The sequence below is a fragment of the Oncorhynchus tshawytscha genome, linkage group LG31 (assembly GCF_018296145.1).
Source record: "Oncorhynchus tshawytscha isolate Ot180627B linkage group LG31, Otsh_v2.0, whole genome shotgun sequence".
NCBI lineage: Eukaryota > Metazoa > Chordata > Actinopteri > Salmoniformes > Salmonidae > Oncorhynchus > Oncorhynchus tshawytscha.
The window spans coordinates 20,405,621-20,430,856 of NC_056459.1; the positions used below are offsets into that span (position 1 = coordinate 20,405,621).

The 25,236-nt window shown below is 42.6% G+C and overlaps 1 protein-coding gene across 1 annotated transcript in view; it reads left to right on the forward strand.

The window, feature by feature from the left end:
- Positions 1-25,236, forward strand: part of LOC121841470 (CUB and sushi domain-containing protein 3-like) — a 633,380-nt gene that overhangs the window by 507,788 nt on the left and 100,356 nt on the right. Inside the window, exons 44-48 of the mRNA XM_042310031.1 lie at positions 3,906-4,051; positions 9,214-9,294; positions 11,339-11,452; positions 17,573-17,761; positions 18,799-18,945. Coding sequence (XP_042165965.1) covers positions 3,906-4,051; positions 9,214-9,294; positions 11,339-11,452; positions 17,573-17,761; positions 18,799-18,945 — 677 coding nt within the window. The remainder of the gene's footprint in view (positions 1-3,905; positions 4,052-9,213; positions 9,295-11,338; positions 11,453-17,572; positions 17,762-18,798; positions 18,946-25,236) is intronic.

A 25,236-nucleotide genomic window follows, 5' to 3' on the forward strand; every position in this document is an offset into this window, starting at 1 on the left:
CCTTTTACTGGCTCCAGATTGTACTGCTCTCTGGCTGCCAGGATCACAGAGATGTAACCCTCCCGCTGCCCCTGTCTCTTAATTGGGTAGGTGGTTTGATATCTGGGTAGTTTGATACCTTTTTCAAACACCCTCAATTTGTCAGGGCATGGACTCTACAAGATGTTGAAGACATTCCACAGGGATGCTGGCCCAATGTTTCCTACAGTTGTGTCAAGTTGGTTGGAAGTTCTTTGGGTGGTGGACCATTCTTGATACAGACGGGAAACTGTTGAGCGTGAAAAACCCAGCAGCTTTATAGTTCTTGACACAAACAGGTGCACCTGGTGCGCCTACCCCGTTCAAAGGCACTTCAACCTTTTGTCTTGCCCATTCACCCTCTGAATGCCACACATACACAATCCATGTCTCAAATGTCTCAAGGCTTAAAAATCCTTCTTTAAACTGTTAGTTGCAGCTATACAGTTTGTAATTACAGCTATATCGTTTGTAGTTACAGCTATACAGTTTGTAGTTACAGCTATACAGTTTGTAATTAAAGCTATACAGTTTATAGTTACAGCTATACAGTTTGTAGTTACAGCTATACAGTTTGTAGTTACAGCTATACAGTTTGTAGTTATAGCTATACCGTTTGTAGTTACAGCTATACCGTTTGTAGTTACAGCTATAGAGTTTGTAGTTACAGCTATACAGTTTGTAATTATAGCTATACAGTTTGTAATTACAGCTATAGAGTTTGTAGTTACAGCTAAACAGTTTGTAATTACAGCTATACAGTTTGTAATTACAGCTATACAGTTTGTAGTTACAGCTATACAGTTTGTAATTACAGCTATACAGTTTGTAGTTACAGCTATACAGTTTGTAATTACAGCTATATAGTTTGTAGTTACAGCTATACAGTTTGTAATTACAGCTATACAGTTTGTAGTTACAGCTAAACAGTTTGTAATTACAGCTATACAGTTTGTAGCTACAGTATACAGTTTGTAATTACAGCTATACAGTTTGTAGCTACAGCTATACAGTTTGTAATTACAGCTATACAGTTTGTAATTACAGCTATACAGTTTGTAATTACAGCTGTACAGTTTAATTACAGCAGTACAGTTTGTAATTACAGCTATACAGTTTGTAGCTACTGCTAAACAGTTTGTAATTACAGCTATACAGTTTGTAATTACAGCTATACAGTTTGTAATTATAGCTATACCGTTTGTAGTTACAGCTATACAGTTTGCAGTTATAGCTATACCGTTTGTAGTTACAGCTATAGAGTTTGTAATTATAGCTATACAGTTTGTAGTTACAGCTATACAGTTTGTAATTATAGCTATACAGTTTGTAATTACAGCTATAGAGTTTGTAGTTACAGCTAAACAGTTTGTAATTACAGCTATACAGTTTGTAATTACAGCTATACTGTTTGTAATTACAGCTATACAGTTTGTAGTTACAGCTATACAGTTTGTAATTACAGCTATACAGTTTGTAGCTACAGCTATACAGTTTGTAGTTACAACTATACAGTTTGTAGTTACAGCTATACAGTTTGTAATTACAGCTATACAGTTTATAGTTACAGCTATACAGTTTGTAGCTACAGTATACAGTTTGTAATTACAGCTATACAGTTTGTAGTTACAGCTATACAGTTTGTAATTACAGCTATACAGTTTGTAGTTACAGCTATACAGTTTGTAATTACAGCTATATAGTTTGTAGTTACAGCTATACAGTTTGTAGTTACAGCTATACAGTTGTAATTACAGCTATACAGTTTATAGTTACAGCTATACAGTTTGTAGTTACAGCTATACAGTTTGTAATTACAGCTATACAGTTTGTAGTTACAGCTATACAGTTTGTAGTTACAGCTATACAGTTTGTAATTACAGGTATACAGTTTGTAGTTACAGCTAAACAGTTTGTAATTACAGCTATACAGTTTGTAGCTACAGTATACCGTTTGTAATTACAGCTATACAGTTTGTAGCTACAGCTATACAGTTTGTAATTACAGCTATACAGTTTGTAATTACAGCTAAACAGTTTGTAAGTACAGCTATACAGTTTGTAGTTACAGCTATACAGTTTGTAGTTACAGCTAAACAGTTTGTAATTACAGCTATACAGTTTGTAGCTACAGTATACAGTTTGTAATTACAGCTATACAGTTTGTAATTACAGCTACACAGTTTGTAATTACAGCTATACAGTTTGTAGTTACAGCTATCCAGTTTGTAATTATAGCTATACAGTTTGTAATTACAGCTATACAGTTTGTAGCTACAGCTATACAATTTGTAAGTACAGCTTAACAGTTTGTAATTACAGCTATACAGTTTGTAGCTACAGCTATACAGTTTGTAATTACAGCTACACTGTTTGTAATTACAGCTATACAGTTTGTAATTACAGCTATACAGTTTGTAATTACAGCTACACAGTTTGTAATTACAGCTATACAGTTTGTAATTACAGCTACACAGTTTGTAATTACAGCTACACAGTTTGTAATTACAGCTATACAGTTTGTAATTACAGCTACACAGTTTGTAAGTACAGCTATACAGTTTGTAATTACAGCTATACAGTTTGTAGCTACAGCTATACAGTTTGTAATTACAGCTATACAGTTTGTAGCTACAGCTATACAGTTTGTAATTACAGCTATACAGTTTGTAATTACAGCTACACAGTTTGTAATTACAGCTATACAGTTTGTAATTACAGCTATACAGTTTGTAGTTACAGCTATACAGTTTGTCACTACAGCTTTACAGTTTGTAGCTACAGCTATACAATTTGTAAGTACATCTATACAGTTTGTAATTATAGCTATACAGTTTGTAATTACAGCTATACAGTTTGTAATTACAGCTACACAGTTTGTAATTACAGCTATACAGTTTGTAGTTACAGCTATACAGTTTGTAATTACAGCTATACAGTACAGCTATACAGTTTGTAATTACAGCTATACAATTTGTAAGTACAGCTATACAGTTTGTAATTATAGCTATACAGTTTGTAATTACAGCTACACAGTTTGTAATTACAGCTATACAGTTTGTAGTTACAGCTATACAGTTTGTAGTTACAGCTATACAGTTTGTAGTTACAGCTATACAGTTTGTAGTTACAGCTATACAGTTTGTAATTACAGCTATACAATTTGTAAGTACAGCTATACAGTTTGTAATTACAGCTATACAGTTTGTAATTACAGCTACACAGTTTGTAATTACAGCTATACAGTTTGTAGTTACAGCTATACAGTTTGTAATTACAGCTATACAGTTTGTAATTACAGCTATACAGTTTGTAATTACAGCTACACAGTTTGTAATTACAGCTATACAGTTTGTAGTTACAGCTATACAGTTTGTAATTACAGCTATACAGTTTGTAATTACAGCTACACAGTTTGTAATTACAGCTATACAGTTTGTAGTTACAGCTATACAGTTTGTAATTACAGCTATACAGTTTGTAATTACAGCTATACAGTTTGTAATTACAGCTACACAGTTTGTAATTACAGCTATACAGTTTGTAGTTACAGCTATACAGTTTGTAATTACAGCTATACAGTACAGCTATACAGTTTGTAATTACAGCTATACAGTTTGTCGCTACAGCTGTACCTGTTGAACGTTGATGCCGGATGCCTGATGTCAATGATTGAATGGGCTGCACTCTACATTGACGTGGGAAAATGTGCAGAGATTTCCAATGTGCTCCTTTCAAAGCTATGTTTGTGTTGGTCAATTTGTTGTCAATTTGTTGTTTTCATTTTCTATTGACATTGTCACTTGCCCAAGGAGAGGGATTTGATCAGTGTGTGTGTGTTTGTCTCTCTGTCTGTGTGTGTGTGTGTGTCTCTGTCTCTGTCACAGGGATGGTCCGGACCAGAGCTCCCCCCAGATCGGTCAGTTCAGTGGGAACACAGCGCTGGAGTCGGTCTACAGCACCTCCAACCAGATCCTCATTAAGTTCCACAGCGACTTCAGTGGCAGCGGATTCTTCGTGCTCAGTTACCATGGTGAGCACTTCATCTGAGAGATGGGCATGGGAGAGAAACATAAAGGACAATACAGAGACAAAATGGAGATCGAATTGAAGGAAGAGAGTGAGGGAGTGAGAGGTAGAGAAAGATCAATGGCCTGAAAGGCAGCAGAGTGAAGCTCCTAGTCCTCCTCTTCCTCCTCTTCCTCCCCCTCCTCATCTTCCTCATCCTCCTATTCCTCCTCCTCCTCTTCCTCTTCTTCCGCTTCCTCCTCCTTATCCTCCTCCTCATGCACCCTGACTGCCTTGGGCCTGTGACACGCATGGCAGCCAGTACTCATTATTGTCTCAGCTCATTTTCATAGTCAATTAAATCCTGACTTATTGCACTTCGATGCCTCTCTCCCATCTGACAGTGATAAATCAGTGAAGGTTTGTGGCTCTATACACATCGATTATTGACTACAGGCTGCACTCTGAGCAATGAGTACTCGTCCAAATCTAGTTTTTCTAAACAACCATCCAGTCACATACTGTATTGTATACACACTGCTGAGCCAAACCAAGCCAATAATAGTAATAATAATAATAATAAGCTGAGCTGAGCTGTACTGGGCAAGCTTGGTTACACATCCATTATAGTTGCTGAAACAGGGCTGGGAAGGAGAATGTGAAAAGAAACTACCCAAGCCAGCACTCTATGTCTGATTGGCATTATAGTGTAAATCCCTTCTCTATAAGAATAAAAATACCTCAGCCAGCTCAGTCCGGTTCAGGTCAGCCTTATAGTGTAAATCAGTCATTCCAGTTCTCTATAAAGCTGGTACTAGTTTACAGTAGCCTCTCTCTGTGGAATGACCGATTACACACAAGGCTGCTCTTACACTGATTGTTGACACGGTGCTACTGGAATAAACAGATTTATCAGCCCAATAGCAAAGCCCCTGTTGTTCTGCTACAGCCAGCATTTATGACTTAACTACAAGTGCTTATCGATCGTGGCCTGTATCAAACGTCTCTTCCTGTTAACCAGTCTGCCTCGATTGCGGACGGTGGGGTGGCTTAAAAGGTACTCCAATCACTTTACTATAACAGTTGAGGTGCTTAGCTGTCACTTTAGTTTCAGCTCTGTCCAAATGGATTATGGGTAAATTGCAGTTTGATACAGTATGGATCAACAGTTGCTGTTGGTTGATTACAGTTAAACAGTGTTTAATTAAACCATGTTTCATTTGTCGGTCAGATGTTCAAAGGTGACGGAGAACTATTTGATGAATACTATTATTATCATTATTATTCATCTGTACTTCGTTCCCTATAGTCTAATAAAGCAATCCCTAACCACATATCTGGTCTGTTGCTCCTCTCTGAATGTACTAGACTAGAGAGAATACGCAGCAATGTTTCTCTATATTTACATGGATTTGGCATGGGAATTACTCTGCCTCTGTAATGAGTTTAGCTTTGATTTATTTTAAAAGAGCCACCGAGTTAGAGAGACAATTTTATTTCCCCTTAGTGAACACTCTGCTTTGCTGTGAATTAACCAAGATTTATATAACGTTTAGTATTAGTAAAATATATTAATTTACTATATTAGAATGTCCTCAACTGTCCTCAACTGTCAAGTAATCAGATTATAGTCTATAGCCGGTTTATTCATGTAGTTTGCAGTCCAGACTTACAAAAAAAAAAGTGTTTTCATTTCGGTCACATCAAAGATTGGCCGGGGGTAAATAGATGGAATATGATTATCTCTCTGAATAATCTTCAACAAGCAAAATGCAAAACTGTCACTTTTTCCAATTCTGTTAAGAGAGGGTTTCAGTTGAAAAATTGCATAGTTATTCAGGACATTATGCAGACATCATGATTTGATGACTCAATTCCCAGAGCCCACTAGTTTTGACTGGTGATTATCTTCATCGTTCACAGTAACCACGTTTCCATCCAGTTTTTATGGGGGGGGAAGTCAAACTGTATCAAAAAAATCAAATACAAATGTTCATTCACTTATCCATAATCATCTCACCATGTAAACTAGCCTATCCGCACAGCTTATCCGCACTGGATAAGTGTCTGCGAGCTCTTGGCTAGACCAAGGTAGGTACATTTAGCTATTTAACGTAACGGTTTTTGTGACAAAACTATCGGTAGAGTTGAAAATACGATGGAAACACAATGAACTTTAGATTTTTATTCTGTACATGAAAACTTAAGAGAAAAATACAATTTTGTGTGCACTATGTCATCACGTACTGATTTTTATCATAACAAGTCAGTTTAGTGGAAACACCACTGATGGGAAAAGGTGCATATTTTCTTTATGCAGGTTCTAGAATATTTGCATGAAAATCTGTTGCCAATTGGATGGAAACCTAGTTAGTGTAGATAAATCCATAGATAAATAAATACATAGAAGAAGCTATGTAATGTTTTCCTCCTTTTTATTGAGCTCTTTTGTGAGAACTACACACTTAGAAAAAAGGTGCTATCTAGAACCTTAAAGGGTTTTTCAACTGTCCCCAACAGAGAACCCTTTGTAGAACCCTTTTTGGTTGCAGGTAGAACCATTTCTACAGAGAGATCTACATGGAACCCAAAAGGGTTCTCCTATGGGAACAGCCAAATAACCTTTTTGTAACCCTTTTTTCTAAGAGTGCATCAGTCTCTCATGGGGACATAGAAAGTAGCTGTCAGTGTCATTGACTCTTCACAGCTTTCGCTTCAATTGCCAATGCACACAAACACATGCACACATATTCTCCAACTTCACAGTCACACACACACACACACACACACACACACACACACACACACACACACACACTCTCTCACCACCTAACGCCCACCCACACACACATGCTCCCCCTCATCCCTCTACCCCCTCATCCCTCTACCCCCCTCCCCTGTTCCCTCTGTGCTCTCTCTCCTTCCTCTCCCTGCAGAGCCTCCAAAAGAATCTTATTAATCAGCTAGCACATTGAACAGGAGCCACATGGTAAGTGGCTCTCGCTACTTAATTCGTTTTATTCTAGCGACCAGCATCGTCTGGAGCCAAAGCTCCTGTTAGAGAAAGCTAGCTTCCTCCCTCCTCTCCTCTGTCTACTCTGTTAGCTGGGGTGTATTCATTAGTGCACACAGCAGCAAACCATATCAAGAGTTTCTAATTGGACAAATAAAGGTAGGTCCCTCCCCTTTTCGTTCCGTTGGCTTCTGTTTGTTTCCCAGTGAATACATCCCTGTTCATGCCTGGGAGTACTGTGTATCAGACCTGGGTTCAAATACTATTTGAAATCTTTCACATATTTTGAGTTTTTGCTTTAGCCTGCCTAAGAACCAGGTGGGTGGGGTTTGCGTTTTTGAGACGTCGGTGCCTGGTTATGCCAGGGATGGGGATTGGTACAAATAGACCACTGTGTTATTCCTGATAATTAATGCACCAATTAAGACGGTGAAACGGTTCCCACAATTAACAAATGTTGATGGTGCTTCAGCCTGTCTATATATACTGGAAGAGAGAGGGAGAGAGTCAGACAGTGATTCCTATACAGTGATTCCCTAGATATGGTAGTGTGCTACTTTTGACCAGAGCCCTATGGGGACTAGGGTGCTATTTGAAGCGCAGACCAGTTGAGTAAATGCTCTACCTAGCTCCAGTACTTTATAGTATTAGCATACATATTGTATTTTTAGCAGAATGCAACACTTTCAATGTATTTGGTGCATGATAGATTGCCTTCAAATAATACTCAATAGTTGAATGAATGATCAATGACTGTTTTTTGATTTTCCCTCCTAGTTTGTGTTGCCATGACACTGCCAGGTAGCTGAGTAATGGGTGTAGTCTGGCTATGCAGTCCTGAAAGATGTTGGCTGTAAGATTCAGTGGTAATATGGTAATATTTCCCCTTGCCTTGGTAATATTTCCCGTTACCTTATATTATTCCTGTCATTAGCAGTGATTCCTCAGAGTGTGTGTGTGCGTGTGTGTGTGCGTGTGTGTGTGTCTATGTGTGTGTGTGTGTGTGTGTGTGTGTGTGTGTGTGTGTGTGTGTGTGTGTGTGTGTGTGTGTGTGTGTGTGTGTGTGTGTGTGTGTGTGTGTGTGTGTGTGTGTGTGTGTGTGTGTGTGTGTGTGTTTGAGAGTGTCTATGTGTGTCTGTGTCTGTATGTCTCTCCGTCCATGCATTTGCGTGTGCTTGTGTGTGTACAGTGTAATATCTCTCCCTGGGCACAGCTCTGACCTGTATCACCTTATTTCATCCTGTCATTAGCACCAGCTAGCAGCGTTCGCTTTCCTCAGATCGTTAGCAGTGCGTCGGTCCCAGCACAGCCCAGTTTGACCGCTCTATTGATTCCCAAAAGGTACACTGGGCTTATCTGATGCCCTTAAAAACACCGTCGTGATCACTTTGCTGCTGAATTAATTGTTATGCAGCCAGGTGGAGGAGGTGTGGAATCTGATATTTTTTTTCCATTTAACCTTTCAAATGTCCATTTTTCCTCCTCCCCAATGCTGATGCTCTTTTGTCCAGACATGGGAAATCAATGGAGATCTGTGATTTTGCAAGTAGGTCGGTGGTAGTGGTGGCACAGGTGGGGTGATTGGCTTTGCATTACTGTTGAGTTTAGCAGAAACTCAGGTTCAAACCATCAACAGGAATAACCAAGAGATCAAAATATTCTTAATTTAATTCCATGTTCTATAGAATACAAAACAGTGCCAGTGCAGTAAGTGCTTAACAAAAAAAGAGCATTACTACTTTTGCATTTCTGTTCAAATGTTCTTTACACTTTTTTCATCTCTTCTTTCTTCTTCCTTCCTCATTCTTCCGTCTTCCTTCTTCCTCTTTCTTCTTCCTTCCTCCTCCTTCTTCCTTCTTCTTCTTCCTCCTTCTTCTGTCTTTCTTCTTCCTTCTTCTCCCTTCTTTTTCCTCCTTCCTTATTCTTCTTCCTTCTTCTCCTTCTTCCTTCCTCCTCCTTCTTCTTCCTTCTTCCCCCTTCTTCCGTCTTCTTCTCCCTTATTACTCCTTCTTATTCTTCTTCCTCATTACCCCTTCTTATTCTTCTTCCTCCCTTCTTCTACCTCCTTCCTCCTGCTTCTTCTTCCTCTTTCTTCCTCTTTCTTCTTCCTTCTTCCTCCTCCTTCTTCCTTCTTCCTCCTCCTTCTTCCTTCTTCCTCCTTCTTCCTATTCTAGCGTACCAGCTGAGGATCTGCCAGGCGCCCCCTGAGGCCGCTAACGCTGATATACTCATGGAGGACGGGGAGCTTGAAATAGGTAAGGCGTCCACCTTTAGTTCAATCCCAGAATATTCTCAATTTTTCTAATGGATCGTTTGGGAGAGATTGGGCCTCCTCACTACTCTTCATACATAGGACGAGGAGGTTTTTCTAACCACCTGACCTAATCAGGAAAAACTCTGGTGTTGTTGGTTATAACTATGACCTGTAGTTTTTCCTGGTCAGATCACATGGTCAAGAATACTCCTGGGCATGTATTCATAAAGTGTATCAGGGTGCTCGGGTTCGATTCAATCTGTAATGCTGAAGCGTGTGATCAACATTTTTATTTAAAGATTTAGCTGACGTATGCAGCGTTTAACGTAGATGCAGTCTCCGCTAACGCAGAAACATTGCCTTTATATTTCAATCACGTTGTTACGTTGAACTTCAGCGATGCAGATTAAATGGAGCCCCTAATCGAGGATCAGTTGAGCTTTTTTAGCTCATAATGAATGAAGATTATATGGACAGGGATCAGCCACTCCTATTTCTGAGATGCTTTGTGAGTATAGGTCCTGGCCTTACTTCAGCCGCTGTAACTAGGAAACTGAAACCTTTACACCAGTACCATGTCCCTGTGTTTCACAACATCCCACATGTCAGTCTCACCTCTGCTACAGTAAACACGCTGATGTACAATGTTCGCAGAGAGTATCGATCATGGCTTAGAGAAGAGAGGGCTGGCCTCCTCCTGTATGTGTGACCCCCCACTAATACCATGGATGGACTCACACACGCACACACACACACAGACACACACACTCCGACTCACAGACACCTTGCTAGGACACACACATGCATGCACGCATGCGCACACACACACCCTGCTAGACACACAGGGTTATTTCTGCTTTGCCGTGGTATTAATGGAGAGTTAGCAACTAGATCTGTGATTGGTGGGTATGAAAGTGGGCGATCACAGTGGCTGAGATGGATTCACCTTGCCCGGTAACAAGGCCCAAAGACTGTGCGTATGTGTGTTTGTGTCTGTGCGAGTGGTTGTGTGTACTGTAGCAGCCCTGTACAGAATACTAAAACCACTATCATCCATCATCATCTGTGACATGGCCCTCTGCTGCTTTTTAAAGATATCAGATGGCTTCTAAAAGACTAGAATGTTACAGTAGATGATGGTGATGAAGATGATGAAGAGCATAACTTTTGATTTTCAACACCATTTATTCTTGGTTGCACTAACACTAGTACTACTGCAATACTCATACTTCAGGGACCATGGTTTATTTTGCATTATATACTGGGTGGTTCGCCCCCTGAATGCTGATTGTCTGAAAGCCGTATACCACAGGTATGACAAAATATAAATTTTTACTGTTCTAATTACGTGTGTAACTAGTTTATAATAGTAATGAGACACCTCGGGAATTTGTGGTATATATACAACACAGCTGTTGGCTGTATCCAGGCACTCCACATTGCGTAGTGTTAAGAACAGCCCTTAGCTGTGGTATATTGGCCATATACCACACCCCCTCGTGCCTTATTGCTTAATTATAATGTCTTGAAGTGTCCTACCCAGGCTAGAACTCACTCATCAACAGTGTTCAACCTTGGATGTTTGGGAATGTCACCCCATCCGTCTCAGGCATCTGCTGTCCTTCTTAATTAAACAACTGCTTCATCTGAGTGCATCTACATTCTTCGAAAAAAGGTTTCCAAAACGGTTCTTTGGTTGTCCCCATAGGAGAACCCTTTTTGATTCCAGGTAGAACCCTTTTTCATTCCCGGTAGAACTCTTTTGTGTTCTATGGAACTCAAAAGAGTTCTACATGGAACCAAATGGGTTCTACCTGAAACCAAAAAGGGTTCTCCTATAGGTTATTTTTCTGAATATTGTACAGTAGGCTACACACTCTCTCTTTCTTTGTCTCTCTCTCTCTTTCAGACACATGCTAACTTGTCTTTTTCACTTTCTGCTCCATTCAACCCTTCTCTCACTCTCTCTCTCTCTCTCTCCTCTCAACATCCCCTCTTTTTTGGGATCTCTCCTCTTCCTCCTCCTCCTTAACTCCTCCTCACAGGCGACATCCTCCGGTACCGCTGCCATCCTGGCTTCACCCTGGTGGGGAGTGAGATCCTGACATGCAGGCTGGGGGAGAGACTTCAGATGGACGGGCTTCCTCCCACATGTCAAGGTATGTGTGCGTTCCTTCATACACATAAGTGTGCACAAGTGTGAGCCTGCGAGTGTGTGTTTGTGCGTGTGTGTGTGCACTCTTGCGTGTGTGTGTGTGTGGCAGCTGTAATTAAAAGGGTTTAGTCATTTGATGTTGTGCTGCTGTGATGCGTTTTGCCCAGCTCTGTCACAGCCCCTCGTGTTTTCTGTCTTCTCTTCCAGTTCTGTTTCTGTGTCGTCCCTTTCGCTGTGTTTAGTGGCCTAAACAGCTGTTGTCATTAATCTTTTATGGTGCCATATTTCTCTCCTCGATCCCATTGGTGGGACTCACTTTGTCAGGATTTGTCCTGATAATCTACCTGAAAAATATGTTAAACCTGGAAACTCGATGCATCATGGCATCATTCACAGCTTGCGTCCCAAATGGCACTCTATTGCCTACATAGTACATTACTTTAGACTAGGGCTCTTGTCAAAAATAGTGCACTATGTAGGGAATAGGGTACCATTTGGAAGGCAGTCACAGTATTTTGCAACCGGAACTGGAACTCGATCAAAACCAACTCCCAGGCGTGTGTTAAAAATAGAATGAAGTAGAGCTGAAAGTTTTCACATAACTTTGAAGTTAATTTACAGTACCAGTCAAAAGTCTGGACACACCTACTCATGCAAGAGTTTTTCTTTATTAGTACTATTTTCTACATTGTAGAATAATAGGAAAGACTTCAAAACTGTGAAATAACACATGGAGTCATGTAGTAACCAAAAAAGTGTTAAACAAATCAAAATAGATTTTAGATTTTAGATTATTCAAAGTAGCCACCCTTTGCCTTGATGACAGCTTTGCACACTCTTGGTATTCTCTTAACCAGCTTCACCTGGAATGCTTCTCCAACAATTCCCACATATGCTGAGCACTTGTTGGCTGCTTTTCATTCACTCTGCGGTCCAACTCATCCCAAACCATCTCAATTGGGTTGAGTTCAGGTGATTGTGGAGGCCAGGTCATCTGATGCAGCACTTCATCACTCTCCTTCTTGGTCAAATAGCCCTTACACAGCCTGGAGGTGTGTTGGGTCATTGTCCTGTTGAAAAACAAATGATAGTCCCACTAAGCGCAAACCAGATGGGATGGGGTATCGCTGCAGAATGCTTGTTGTAGCCAAGCTACATGCTACAAGGGTGCCTTGAATTCTAAATAAATCACTGACAGTGTCACCAGCAAAGCAACCCACACCATCACACCTCCTCCTCCATGCTTCACGGTGGGAACCACACATGCGGAGATCATCCGTTCACCTACTCTACATCTCACAAAGACACGGCGGTTGGAACCAAAATCTCACATTTTGATTCATCAAACCAAAGGACTGATTTCTACCAGGGTGGCAGGTATCCTAGTGGTTAGAGCGGTGGCCAGTAACCAAAAGGTTGCTGGATCAAATCCTGAGCTGACAAGGTAAAAATCTGTCGTTCTTCCCCTGAACAAGGCAGTTAAGCCACTGTTCCCCGTAGGCCATCATTGTAAATAAGAATTGCATCTTAACTGACTTGCCTAGTTAAATAAAGGTTAAATAAAAATAATTTCCATTGCTCGTGTTTCTTGACCCAAAGAAGTATTTTCTTCTTGTTGGTGTCCTTTAGTAGTGGTTTCTTTGCAGCAATTCAGGCCTTATTCACACAGTCTCCTCTGAACAGTTAAACATGTTGACATGTGTCTTTCACTTGAACTCTGTGAAGCATTTATTTGGGTTGCAATCTGAGGTGCAGTTTAACTCTAATGAATGTATCCTCTGCAGCAGAGGTAACTCTGGGTCTTTCTTTCCTGTGGCAGTCCTCGTGAAAGCCAGTTTCATCATAGCGCTTAATGGTTTTTGAAGAAACTTTCAAAGTTCTTGAAATATTCCACATTGATTGACCTTCATGTCTTAAAGTAATGATGGACTGTCGTTTCTCTTTGCTTATTTGAGCTGTTCTTGCCATAATATGGACTTGGTATTTTACCAAATAGGGCAATTTTCTGCATACCACCCCTACCTTGTCACAACACAACTGATTGGCTCAAAAGCATTAAGAAGGAAATAAAAAAAATGTAAATGGACTTTTAACAAGGCACCTGTTAGTTGAAATGCATTCCAGGTGACTACCTCATGAAGCTGGTTGAGAGAATGCCTAGAGTGTGCAAAGCTGTCATCGAGGCAAAGGCTGGTGTCACGTTCGTCATAACGAGGAGACCAAGGCGCAGCATGATTTGAATGCATGACAAAATAACAAATGACCGTGAAGCTAATACAACAAATGGTGACATGCAACTACACATAGACAATAACCCACAAAACCAAAATCGAAAATGGCAACCTAAATAGGATCCCCTCCCCAAAGGTGCGGACTCCCGACCACAACCCTGAACTTCTGGGGGAGGTTCCGGGTGGGTATCTACCCTCAGTGGCAGCTCTGGTTCTGGACGCCGCCACCCTTCTGCTCTTGTAGCACTGACCCATGGATCCTCGCCGTAGGCCCCGGGCTGGGGACCCTCGCTGCGTGGACCATCGCCGGATGTTCTGGACTGGGGACTGTCGCATGGAGACCCCGGGCTGGGGACCGTCGCTGGGGACCGTCGCTGGAGACCCCGGGCTAGGGACCGTCGCTGGGGACCGTCGCTGGAGACCCCGGGTTGGGGACCGTCGCTGGAGAACCCGGGCTGGGTACCGTCGCTGGAGACCCCGGACTGGGGACCGTCGTTGGAGGTTCCGGACTGTGGCCCGTCGCCGGACGATCCGGACTGGGTACTGTCGCCGGACGCCCTGGACTGGGTACTGTTGCCAGACGCTCCGGACTGGGTACTGTCGCCTGACACTCCGAACTGGCTACTGTCGCCGGACACTCCGAACTGGGTACTGTCGCCGGACGCTCCGGACTGGGTACTGTCGCCGGACACGCACCTCAGGGCGAGTGCGGGAAGGAGGAACATGACGTACTGGACTCTGGAGGCGCACTGGAGGCCTGGTGCGTGGTGCCAGAACTGGTGGTACCGGGCCGAGGACACGCACCTCAGGGCGAGGGGGGGAAGGAGGAACATGACGTACTGGACTCTGAAGGCGCACTTGAGGAAGAGTGCGAAGAGTAGGAACAGGACACACCGGGTTGTGAAAGTACACTGGAGACCTGGTGTGCATAGCCGGCATCAATTGTTCCAAAACTTTAATACATGTTTCAGGATGAGTACGAGGAACTGACGCAGGTAGCATTGGACAGCTAACACGCTCCTCAGGGCGAATGCCGTGCATACTATGCCAAACCTACAGCTCTCTCTCTTCACTCTCCTCCAATTTATTCAACAACTCCTCGAAGGTCTCATAATCTCCCCTCCGTTCACTCTCCTCCAATCTGTCCAATAACTCCTCGACAATCTCTGACTCACCCCTCAACTTCGCAGACTGCTCCATGTGCCCCCCGCAAAAACATTTTTGGGGGGTTTCTGTGGCCTACCTCCCCGACGTCGTTGCTGTCCTCTCTTGCTCCTAGGCGACTCCTCAGCCTGCGTCCAGGGTCCTGCTCCGTCCAAAATTTCCTCCCGGGTCCATTCCTCCTTAACGTGCTGCTTGGTCCTTTTATGGTTTGGTTATTCTGTCACGTTCTTCATAACGAGAAGACCAAGGTGCAGTGTGATAAGAATACATTCTTCTTTTATTACAAGAAGAACACTAAACAAACTAACAAAACAACAAAACGAACGTGAAGCTATATAGAACGAGTACTGACATGCAACTACACATAGACAATAACCCACAAAACCAAAATGGAAAATGGCAACCTAAATAGGATCCCCAATCAGAGACAACGATAAACAGATGCCTCTGATTGGGAACCAATTCAGGCCACCATAGACCTACATTACCTAACAAAAACCCTACACAGGACAAAACACACATACCCACCCTCGTCACACCCTGACCTGACCAAAATAATACATGAATACATAGATAACTAATGTCAGGGCGTGACAAGTGGCTACATTGAAGAATCTCAAATATAACATATATTTTAATTTGTTTAACACTTTTTTTGGTTACTACATGATTCCATATGTGTTATTTCATAGTTTTGATGTCTTCACTATTATTCTACAGTGTAGAAATAGTAAAAACAAATAAAAAACCTTGAATGAGTAGGTGTGTTCACACTTTTGTCTGGTACTGTATATAAATACACTGCTCAAAAAAATAAAGGGAACACTTAAACACAATGTAACTCCAAGTCAATCACACTTCTGTGAAATCAAACTGTCCACTTAGGAAGCAACACTGATTAACAATAAATTGTACATGCTGTTGTGCAAATGGAATAGACAACAGGTGGAAATTATAGGCAATTAGCAAGACACCCCCAATAAAGGAGTGGTTCTGCAGGTGGTGACCACAGGCCACTTCTCAGTTCCTATGCTTCCTTGCTGATGTTGTGGTCACTTTTGAATGCTGGCGGTGCTTTCACTCTAGTGGTAGCATGAGACGGAGTCGTCAACCCACACAAGTGGCTCAGGTAGTGCAGCTCATCCAGGTTGGCACATCAATGCGAGCTGTGGCAAGAAGGTTTGCTGTGTCTGTCGGCGTAGTGTCCAGAGCATGGAGGCACTACCAGGAGACAGGCCAGTACATCAGGAGACGTGGAGGAGGCCAACAACCCAGCAGCAGGACCGCTACCTCCGCCTTTGTGCAAGGAGGAGCAGGAGGAGCACTGCCAGAGCCCTGCAAAATGACCTCCAGCAGGCCACAAATGTGCATGAGTCTGCTCAAACAGTCAGAAACAGACTCCATGAGGGTGGTATGAGGGCCCGACGTCCACAGGTGGGGGTTGGGCTTACAGCCCAACACCGTGCAGGATGTTTGGCATTTGCCAGAGAACACCAAGATTGGCAAATTCGCCACTGGCGCCCTGTGCTCTCACACTGAGCACATGTGACAGACGTGACAGTCTGGAGACGCCGTGAAGAACGTTCTGCTGCCTGCAACATCCTCCAGCATGACCGGTTTGGCGGTGGGTCAGTCATGGTGTGGGGTGGCATTTCTTTGAGGGGCCGCACAGCCCTCCATGTGCTTGCCAGAGGTAGCCTGACTGCCATTAGGTACCGAGATGAGATCCTCAGACCCCTTGTGAGACCATATGCTGGTGCGGTTGGCCCTGGGTTCCTCCTAATGCAAGACAATGCTAGACCTCATGTGGCTGGAGTGTGTCAGCAGTTCCTGCAAGAGGAAGGCATTGATGCTATGGACTGGCCCACCAGACCTGAATCCAATTGAGCACATCTGGAAAATCATGTCTCGCTCCATCCAACACAGACTGTCCAGGAGTTGACGGATGCTTTAGTCCAGGTCTGGGAGGAGATCCCTCAGGAGACCACTTCATCAGGAGCATGCCCAGGCATTGTAGGGAGGTCAGCAGTGTAGCCTAGTGGTTAGAGCATTGGACTAGTAACCGAAAGGTTGCAAGTTCAAATCCCTGAGCTGACAAGGTGCAAAATCTGTTATTCTGCCCTTGAACAGGCAGTTAACCCACTGTTCCTAGGCCATCATTGAAAATAAGAATTTGTTCTTAACTGACTTGCCTAGTAAAATAGAGGTTAAAAAAAAATACAGGCACGTGGAGGCCACACACACTACTGAGCCTCATTTTGACTTGTTTTAAGGACATTACATGTTTATTACAAAGTTGGATCAGCCTGTAGTGTGGTTTTCCACTTTTATTTTGAGTGTGACTCCAAATCCAGACCTCCATGGGTTGATAAATTTGATTTCCATTAATCATTTTTGTGTTATTTTGTTGTCAGCACATTCAACTATGTAAAGAAAAAAGTAGTTAATAAGAATATTTCATACATTCAGTGTTATTTTAGTGTTCCCTTTATTTTTTTGAGCAGTGTATATTGTCTGTGTAATAAATAAGGACAACCCATAAAGTAAGGGGTGGTTCTTTTCTCCGCACAATGCAACCACTCCTCTTATTGTTTTGCTTCTTGGCCGAATGTGTTTACTTAGTTTAGTGAGTACTGTCTCTTGGGTGACCACTGAATAAATGACATGTGTCGAAAGATACAGAATCCACCTCTAACATACATTTTGTCTGCTGTTATGTGCCCACCCAGTGCAATGCCCGGCCCACGATGTAAGGTTTGACTCTACTGGAGTAATCCTGAGTCCAGGCTACCCTGAAAGCTACCCAAACCTGCAGATGTGTATCTGGACTATCAATGTAGAGAAGGGCTACAACATCACATTGTACTTCGAGTCCTTCCAGACCGAGAGGGAGTTCGACATCCTAGAAGTCTTTGATGGTAGCTACTGTAGCATTACACTAGCCTGGTCCCATAACTGTTTCTGCTGTCTTGCCAACTCATTACAGCACAAACAGATCTGGGAACAGGCTAGCATTGCACACTGTGATGTTTTTTGAACCTGTTCTGCTTTTGCTCAGAGTTGTGTTGTGTTCAAACTGTCTACTTGGGCTGCAGTGGCATTGTAAATGTAATCTTTAGTGAATTGCGTTTGGAGAATTTGGGAATGAAATGGCTGGAAGTGTCAGTATTAAATGCAAGTCCTACAGAACTTTGTATGACCTCCCTTTGAATGAATGCAACAACATGAATGTGAAGCAACCACAATACCACTGAACACATTTAGATTCATGCTGTAATGTCTAAAAGGCCTTTGTGATGAACAATGTTCAGCCCCTCTTCTCACAGCTAAAGATTAAAGATGCTCAAATTTGAATAGTTCGCCTAAATTCAGTTTCTGTGACATAACAAGCAAGTATAGTGTAGAGAATCATTATACTATCTAAAGCGGTGTGAAATATATTTTTAATAACCAAACATATTGTGTTTTCAGCTGTTTGAAGCTGGTGTACAAAACCGAAAGTAAAAGAAGCCCAAACTAAATTTAAGAATGGGAAGCATAGAAATAGCGTGCACCACATCTTAGACTTGCTTTCAATGAGAATGACAGATTAATAACGCACATTTATGTGAATTTAGTCTGGCCGCCTAAAAACGTACATATTGCAGATTTAATACAATGTTACTGAAGTTGTTATTATTTCTTAGCCTTGTAAATGTATGATTTTCAACACAAATACACAAAAATCATCCTAATTCTTAGCATCCTCTCTCTCTCTCTCTCTTTCTCTCTCTCTCTCTCTCTCTCTCTCTCTCTCTCTCTCTCTCTCTCTCTCTCTCTCTCTCTCTCTCTCTCTCTCTTCTCTTTCTCTCTCTCTCTCTCTCTCTCTCTCTCTCTCTCTCTCTCTCTCTTTCTCTCTCTCTCTCTCTCTCTCTCTCTCTCTCTCTTTACTTTTCTCTCTCTTCTCTCTCTCTAGGTCCCAGTACTAACAGTCAGACTCTGGCCACCTTCAGCGGTGATGTCCCCGCGCCCTTCAACATCACTACCACCGGCCACCAACTCACACTGCGCTGGTCCTCCGACCACGGCACCAACAAGAAGGGCTTCCGTATCCGCTATGTTGGTGAGTATCAAAGTATGTATCCATTTAAATCACTCTTATTCACTTGCACGTTTGTCTTTTGAGAGTGAGGATTGCGGAGTGAGTTTGTGTGCGTGCTTGCTTGCATGTGAGAGTGGGAGAATTATTACAAAGTAGATAGTAGACACTAAAAACTTGCATGTGGAATATTGTGGTTGTACTCAATATTTGTCTGTCTTTCCTTGAGGTATTGAAGAATTAACAATTTACAGTATTGATGCATTTACATACAATGTCATGGAGGTTAGCCCATTGTTGAGGTTCAGAGCACAGTAAATAGATTTAGCTCTAAGCTATGCACTCATTCTCTGACTGGCTAAAACCATGGGCCTAGTGCTGCTTCCTCATGTCTTGGTGCTACTACAGATGTCAGTGGAGATGTCAGTCAGGGCCTGGGGACCCTAAAAAAACACAGAGCTGGGTCACACTTTGCTGAGCAGGCAGGCGGGCCAGGGACAGACAGGGCCTGAACAGGTCAAGTGTTGGTCAGAGCTGACAGCCAGTCTGCCCCTAATAGTCCTGAGTAAGACATAGCTTTGTCTCAGGCTACACAGCTTTTCCCAAATGTGACAACAGACGCAGCGCTAAGACCCCCAAGGCAAAAGACACCTATGGTCTCCCCAGACTGTGATGCCAACGGCGATAACACCATGTGAAAAGCTAAAGGAGTAGTAGTAAGACAGCACAAAGCAGTATTAGGACTAGACTGCAATATTAGGAATAGACTGCAATATTAGGAATAGACTGCAGTAATGGGACTAGACTGCAGAATTAGGGCTAGCATGCAGTATTAGGACTAGACTGCAGATTTAGGACTAGTCTGCAGTATTATGACTAGTCTTCAGTATTAGGACTAGTCTGCAGTATTAGGACTAGTCTTCAGTATTAGGACTAGTCTGCAGTATTAGGACTAGTCTGCAGTATTAGGACTAGACTGCAGTATTAGGACTAGACTGCAGATTTAGGACTAGTCTGCAGTATTAGGACTAGTCTGCAGTATTAGGACTAGTCTGCAGTATTAGGACTAGACTTCAGATTTAGGACTAGACTGCAGTATTAGGACTAGTCTGCAGTATTAGGACTAGACTGCAGATTTAGGACTAGTCTGCAGTATTAGGACTAGAGTGCCGATTTAGGACTACTCTGCAGTATTAGGACTAGTCTTCAGTATTAGGACTAGTCTGCAGTATTAGGACTAGTCTGCAGTATTAGGACTAGACTGCAGTATTAGGACTAGACTGCAGATTTCAAATCAAATCAAATCAAATCAAATCAATCAAATCAAATCAAATTTTATTTGTCACATACACATGGTTAGCAGATGTTAATGCGAGTGTAGCGAAATGCTTGTGCTTCTAGTCCCGACAATGCAGTAATAACGAGCAAGTAATCTAACTAACAATTCCAAAAAACTACTGTCATACACAGTGTAAGGGGATAAAGAATATGTACATAAGGATATATGAATGAGTGATGGTACAGAGCAGCATAGGCAAGATACAGTAGATGATATCGAGTACAGTATATACATATGAGATAAGTATGTAAACCAAGTGGCATAGTTAAAGTGGCTAGTGATACATGTATTACATAAGGATGCAGTCGATGATATAGAGTACAGTATCAACGTATGCATATGAGATGAACAATGTAGGGTAAGTAACATTATATAAGGTAGCATTGTTTAAAGTGGCTAGTGATATATTTACATCATTTCCCATGATTAAAGTGGCTGGAGTAGAGTCAGTGTCATTGACAGTGTGTTGGCAGTAGCCACTCAATGTTAGTGGTGGCTGTTTAACAGTCTGATGGCCTTGAGATAGAAGCTGTTTTTCAGTCTCTCGGTCCCAGCTTTGATGCACCTGTACTGACCTCGCCTTCTGGATGGCAGCGGGGTGAACAGGCAGTGGCTCGGGTGGTTGATGTCCTTGATGATCTTTATGGCCTTCCTGTAGCATCGGGTGGTGTAGGTGTCCTGGAGGGCAGGTAGTTTGCCCCGGTGATGCGTTGTGCAGACCTCACTACCCTCTGGAGAGCCTTACGGTTGAGGGCGGTGCAGTTGCCATACCAGGCGGTGATACAGCCCGCCAGGATGCTCTCGATTGTGCATCTGTAGAAGTTTGTGAGTGCTTTTGGTGACAAGCCGAATTTCTTCAGCCTCCTGAGGTTGAAGAGGCGCTGCTGCGCCTTCCTCACGATGCTGTCTGTGTGAGTGGACCAATTCAGTTTGTCTGTGATGTGTATGCCGAGGAACTTAAAACTTGCTACCCTCTCCACTACTGTTCCATCGATGTGGATGGGGGTGTTCCCTCTGCTGTTTCCTGAAGTCCACAATCATCTCCTTAGTTTTGTTGACGTTGAGTGTGAGGTTATTTTCCTGACACCACACTCCGAGGGCCCTCACCTCCTCCCTGTAGGCCGTCTGCGTTGTTGGTAATCAAGCCTACCACTGTTGTGTCGTCCGCAAACTTGATGATTGAGTTGAGGCGTGCATGGCCACGCAGTCGTGGGTGAACAGGGAGTACAGGAGAGGGCTCAGAACGCACCCTTGTGGGGCCCCAGTGTTGAGGATCAGCGGGGAGGAGATGTTGTTGCCTACCCTCACCACCTGGGGCGGCCCGTCAGGAAGTCCAGTACCCAGTTGCACAGGGCGGGGTAGACCCAGGGTCTCGAGCTTGATGACGAGCTTGGAGGGTACTATGGTGTTGAATGCCGAGCTGTAGTCGATGAACAGCATTCTCACATAGGTATTCCTCTTGTCCAGATGGGTTAGGCAGTGTGCAGTGTGGTTGAGATTGCATCGTCTGTGGACCTATTTGGGCGGTAAGCAAATTGGAGTGGGTCAAGGGTGTCAGGTAGGGTGGAGGTGATAGGTCCTTGACTAGTCCTTGATTTAGGACTAGTCTGCAGTATTAGGACTAGAGTGCCGATTTAGGACTACTCTGCAGTATTAGGACTAGTCTTCAGTATTAGGACTAGTCTGCAGTATTAGGACTAGTCTGCAGTATTAGGACTAGACTGCAGTATTAGGACTAGACTGCAGATTTAGGACTAGTCTGCAGTATTAGGACTAGTCTGCAGTATTAGGGCTAGCATGCAGTATTAGGACTAGACTGCAGATTTAGGACTAGTCTGCAGTATTATGACTAGTCTTCAGTATTAGGACTAGTCTGCAGTATTAGGACTAGTCTTCAGTATTAGGACTAGTCTGCAGTATTAGGACTAGTCTGCAGTATTAGGACTAGACTGCAGTATTAGGACTAGACTGCAGATTTAGGACTAGTCTGCAGTATTAGGACTAGTCTGCAGTATTAGGACTAGTCTGCAGTATTAGGACTAGACTTCAGATTTAGGACTAGACTGCAGTATTAGGACTAGTCTGCAGTATTAGGACTAGACTGCAGATTTAGGACTAGTCTGCAGTATTAGGACTAGAGTGCCGATTTAGGACTACTCTGCAGTATTAGGACTAGTCTTCAGTATGAGGACTAGTCTGCAGTATTAGGACTAGTCTGCAGTATTAGGACTAGACTGCAGTATTAGGACTAGACTGCAGATTTAGGACTAGTCTGCAGTATTAGGACTAGTCTGCAGTATTAGGACTAGACTGCAGATGTAGGACTAGACTGCAGTATTAGGACTAGTCTGCAGTATTAGGACTAGACTGCAGATTTAGGACTAGTCTGCAGTATTAGGACTAGAGTGCAGATGTAGGACTACTCTGCAGTATTAGGACTAGTCTGCAGTATTAGGACCAGACTGCAGTATTAGGACAAGACTGCAGTATTAGGGCCTGACTGCAGTATTAGGACTAGACTCTTGTATTAGTACTAGACTGCAGTATTAGGGCTTGACTGCAGTATAAGGGCTAGACTGCAGTATTAAGACTATGCTGCGGTATTAGGGCTAGGCTGCAGTATTAGGACTAGACTGCAGTATTAGGACTAGACTGCAGTATTAGGGCTAGACTGCTGTATTAGTACTGGACTGCAGTATTAGTACTAGACTGCTAGTCTGCAGTATAAGGACTAGACTGCAGTATTAGGACAAGACTGCAGTATTAGGACAAGACTGCAGTATTAGAAATATACTGCAGTATTAGGACAGGACTGCAGTATTCGGACAAGACTGCAGTATTCGGACAAGACTGCAGTATTCGGACAAGACTGCAGTATTAGGACTAGACTGCAGTATTAGAAATAGACTGCAGTATTAGGACAAGACTGCAGTATTAGGCTAATAATTCAGTATTAGAAATAGACTGCAGTATTAGGACAGGACTGCAGTATTAGGACAAGACTGCAGTATTAGGACAAGACTGCAGTATTAGAAATAAACTGCAGTATTAGGACAGGACTGCAGTATTAGGACAAGACTGCAGTATTAGGACAAGACTGCAGTATTAGGACAAGGATGCAGTATTAGGACAAGACTGCAGTTTTAGGCTAAGACTGCAGTATTAGAAATAGACTGCAGTATTAGGACAGGACTGCAGTATTAGGACAGGACTGCAGTATTAGGACAAGACTGCAGTATTAGGATAAGACTGCAGTTTTAGGCTAAGACTGCAGTATTAGAAATAGACTGCAGTATTAGGACAGGACTGCAGTATTAGGATAAGACTGCAGTATTAGGACTAGACTGCAGTATTAGAAATAGACTGCAGAATTAGGACAAGACTGCAGTATTAGGACTAGGCTGCAGTATTAGACATAAACTGCAGTATTAGGACAGGACTGCAGTATTAGGACAAGACTGCAGTATTAGGCTAAGACTGCAGTATTAGAAATAGACTGCAGTATTAGGACAGGACTGCAGTATTAGGACAAGACTGCAGTATTAGGACAAGACTGCAGTATTAGGACGAGACTGCAGTATTAGAAATAACCTGCAGTATTAGGACAGGACTGCAGTATTAGGACAGGACTGCAGTATTAGGACAAGACTGCAGTATTAGGACAAGACTGCAGTATTAGGCTAAGACTGCAGTATTAGAACTACACTGCAGTATTAGGACAAGACTGCAGTATTTGGGCTAGTCTGCAGTATAAGGATTAGATTGCAGTATTAGGAATGTAGCTTGTGAGGAACAAGACTAAGGCTAGGTAAGTCCAAATATTCCCAGAGTAAGGACTTGGCTGTACCAATAATTCTAATGGAGGTTTTTGTGATTGAGTAGCCATAGCAACATCCCTTTTCATCTCCACTTCCATTATCCAAGTATATTCATCTCTTCAGGAAGATACCTAGTCGCTGATTTTCTACAGAAACACAATCTCTATTTTTTTCAGAGAAACAGACAAAAAATCTCAATCGTTATTGATTTTTGGTGTTAGCGATGCATCAACAAATAGTTTGGCCTAACACTCTGTCTTTATTTTTGCTTTCACATTATAAGATGTTGTTCTTGAACTGCCTCGTCGTGTTTGTTCTGCTGTGTATAACCCAGTTACATTTCTGATACTTTTCCAAATAATAACTGACATTGTGCAAATGACTCCCTGCCTCAGAGATTGCTGGTATCTCATAACATGGAGTCATGCAGCTGAGGGAACTAGTAATTTGGCACTCAGTATGTGCGTCAGGAGATTTGCTGGGGGATAACTTCCTCGCTTGTTTAAGTATGCAAGATATTTGTAGTAAATCTGCTTTGAAGTGTTGTGACGCTCAAGCTAGAGTTTAGCATTTCTCTCTCGCTCTCCTCTCTCTCACTCTTCCTCTCCCTTTTCCTCTTCATCTTCCTGACAAAATCTCAGTCTTTCTATTCTGCATCCTCTCCATAACTCTCTGTCTCAGAGCCCAATTCTTTCTTTATCTCCCTCCCTCGCTCGCTCTCTGTCTTTTCCTCTCTCTCTCTCTTTTCCTTTCTCTTTCTCTTTCTCTCTGTCTCTCTTCCTCTCTTCCTCTTTCTCTCTCACACTATTGTCCTCTCTCTCTCTCTCTCTCTCTCTCTCTCTCTCTCTCTCTCTCTCTCTCTCTCTCTCTCTCTCTCTCTCTCTCTCTCTCTCTCTCTCTCCCTCTTTCTCTATATCTCCCTCCCTCTCTCTCTCTCTCTCTCTCTCTCTCTCTCCCTCTTTCTCTATATCTCCCTCCCTCCCTCTCTCTCTCTCTCTCTCTCTCTCTCTCTCTCTCTCTCTCTCTCTCTTTCTCTATATCTCCCTCCCTCTCTCTCTCTCTCTCTCCATCTCTCTCTCTCTCCCTCTTTCTCTGTCTCTCTCTCGCTCTCTCTCTCTCTCCCTCTTTCTCTATATCTCCCTCCCTCTGTCTCCCTCT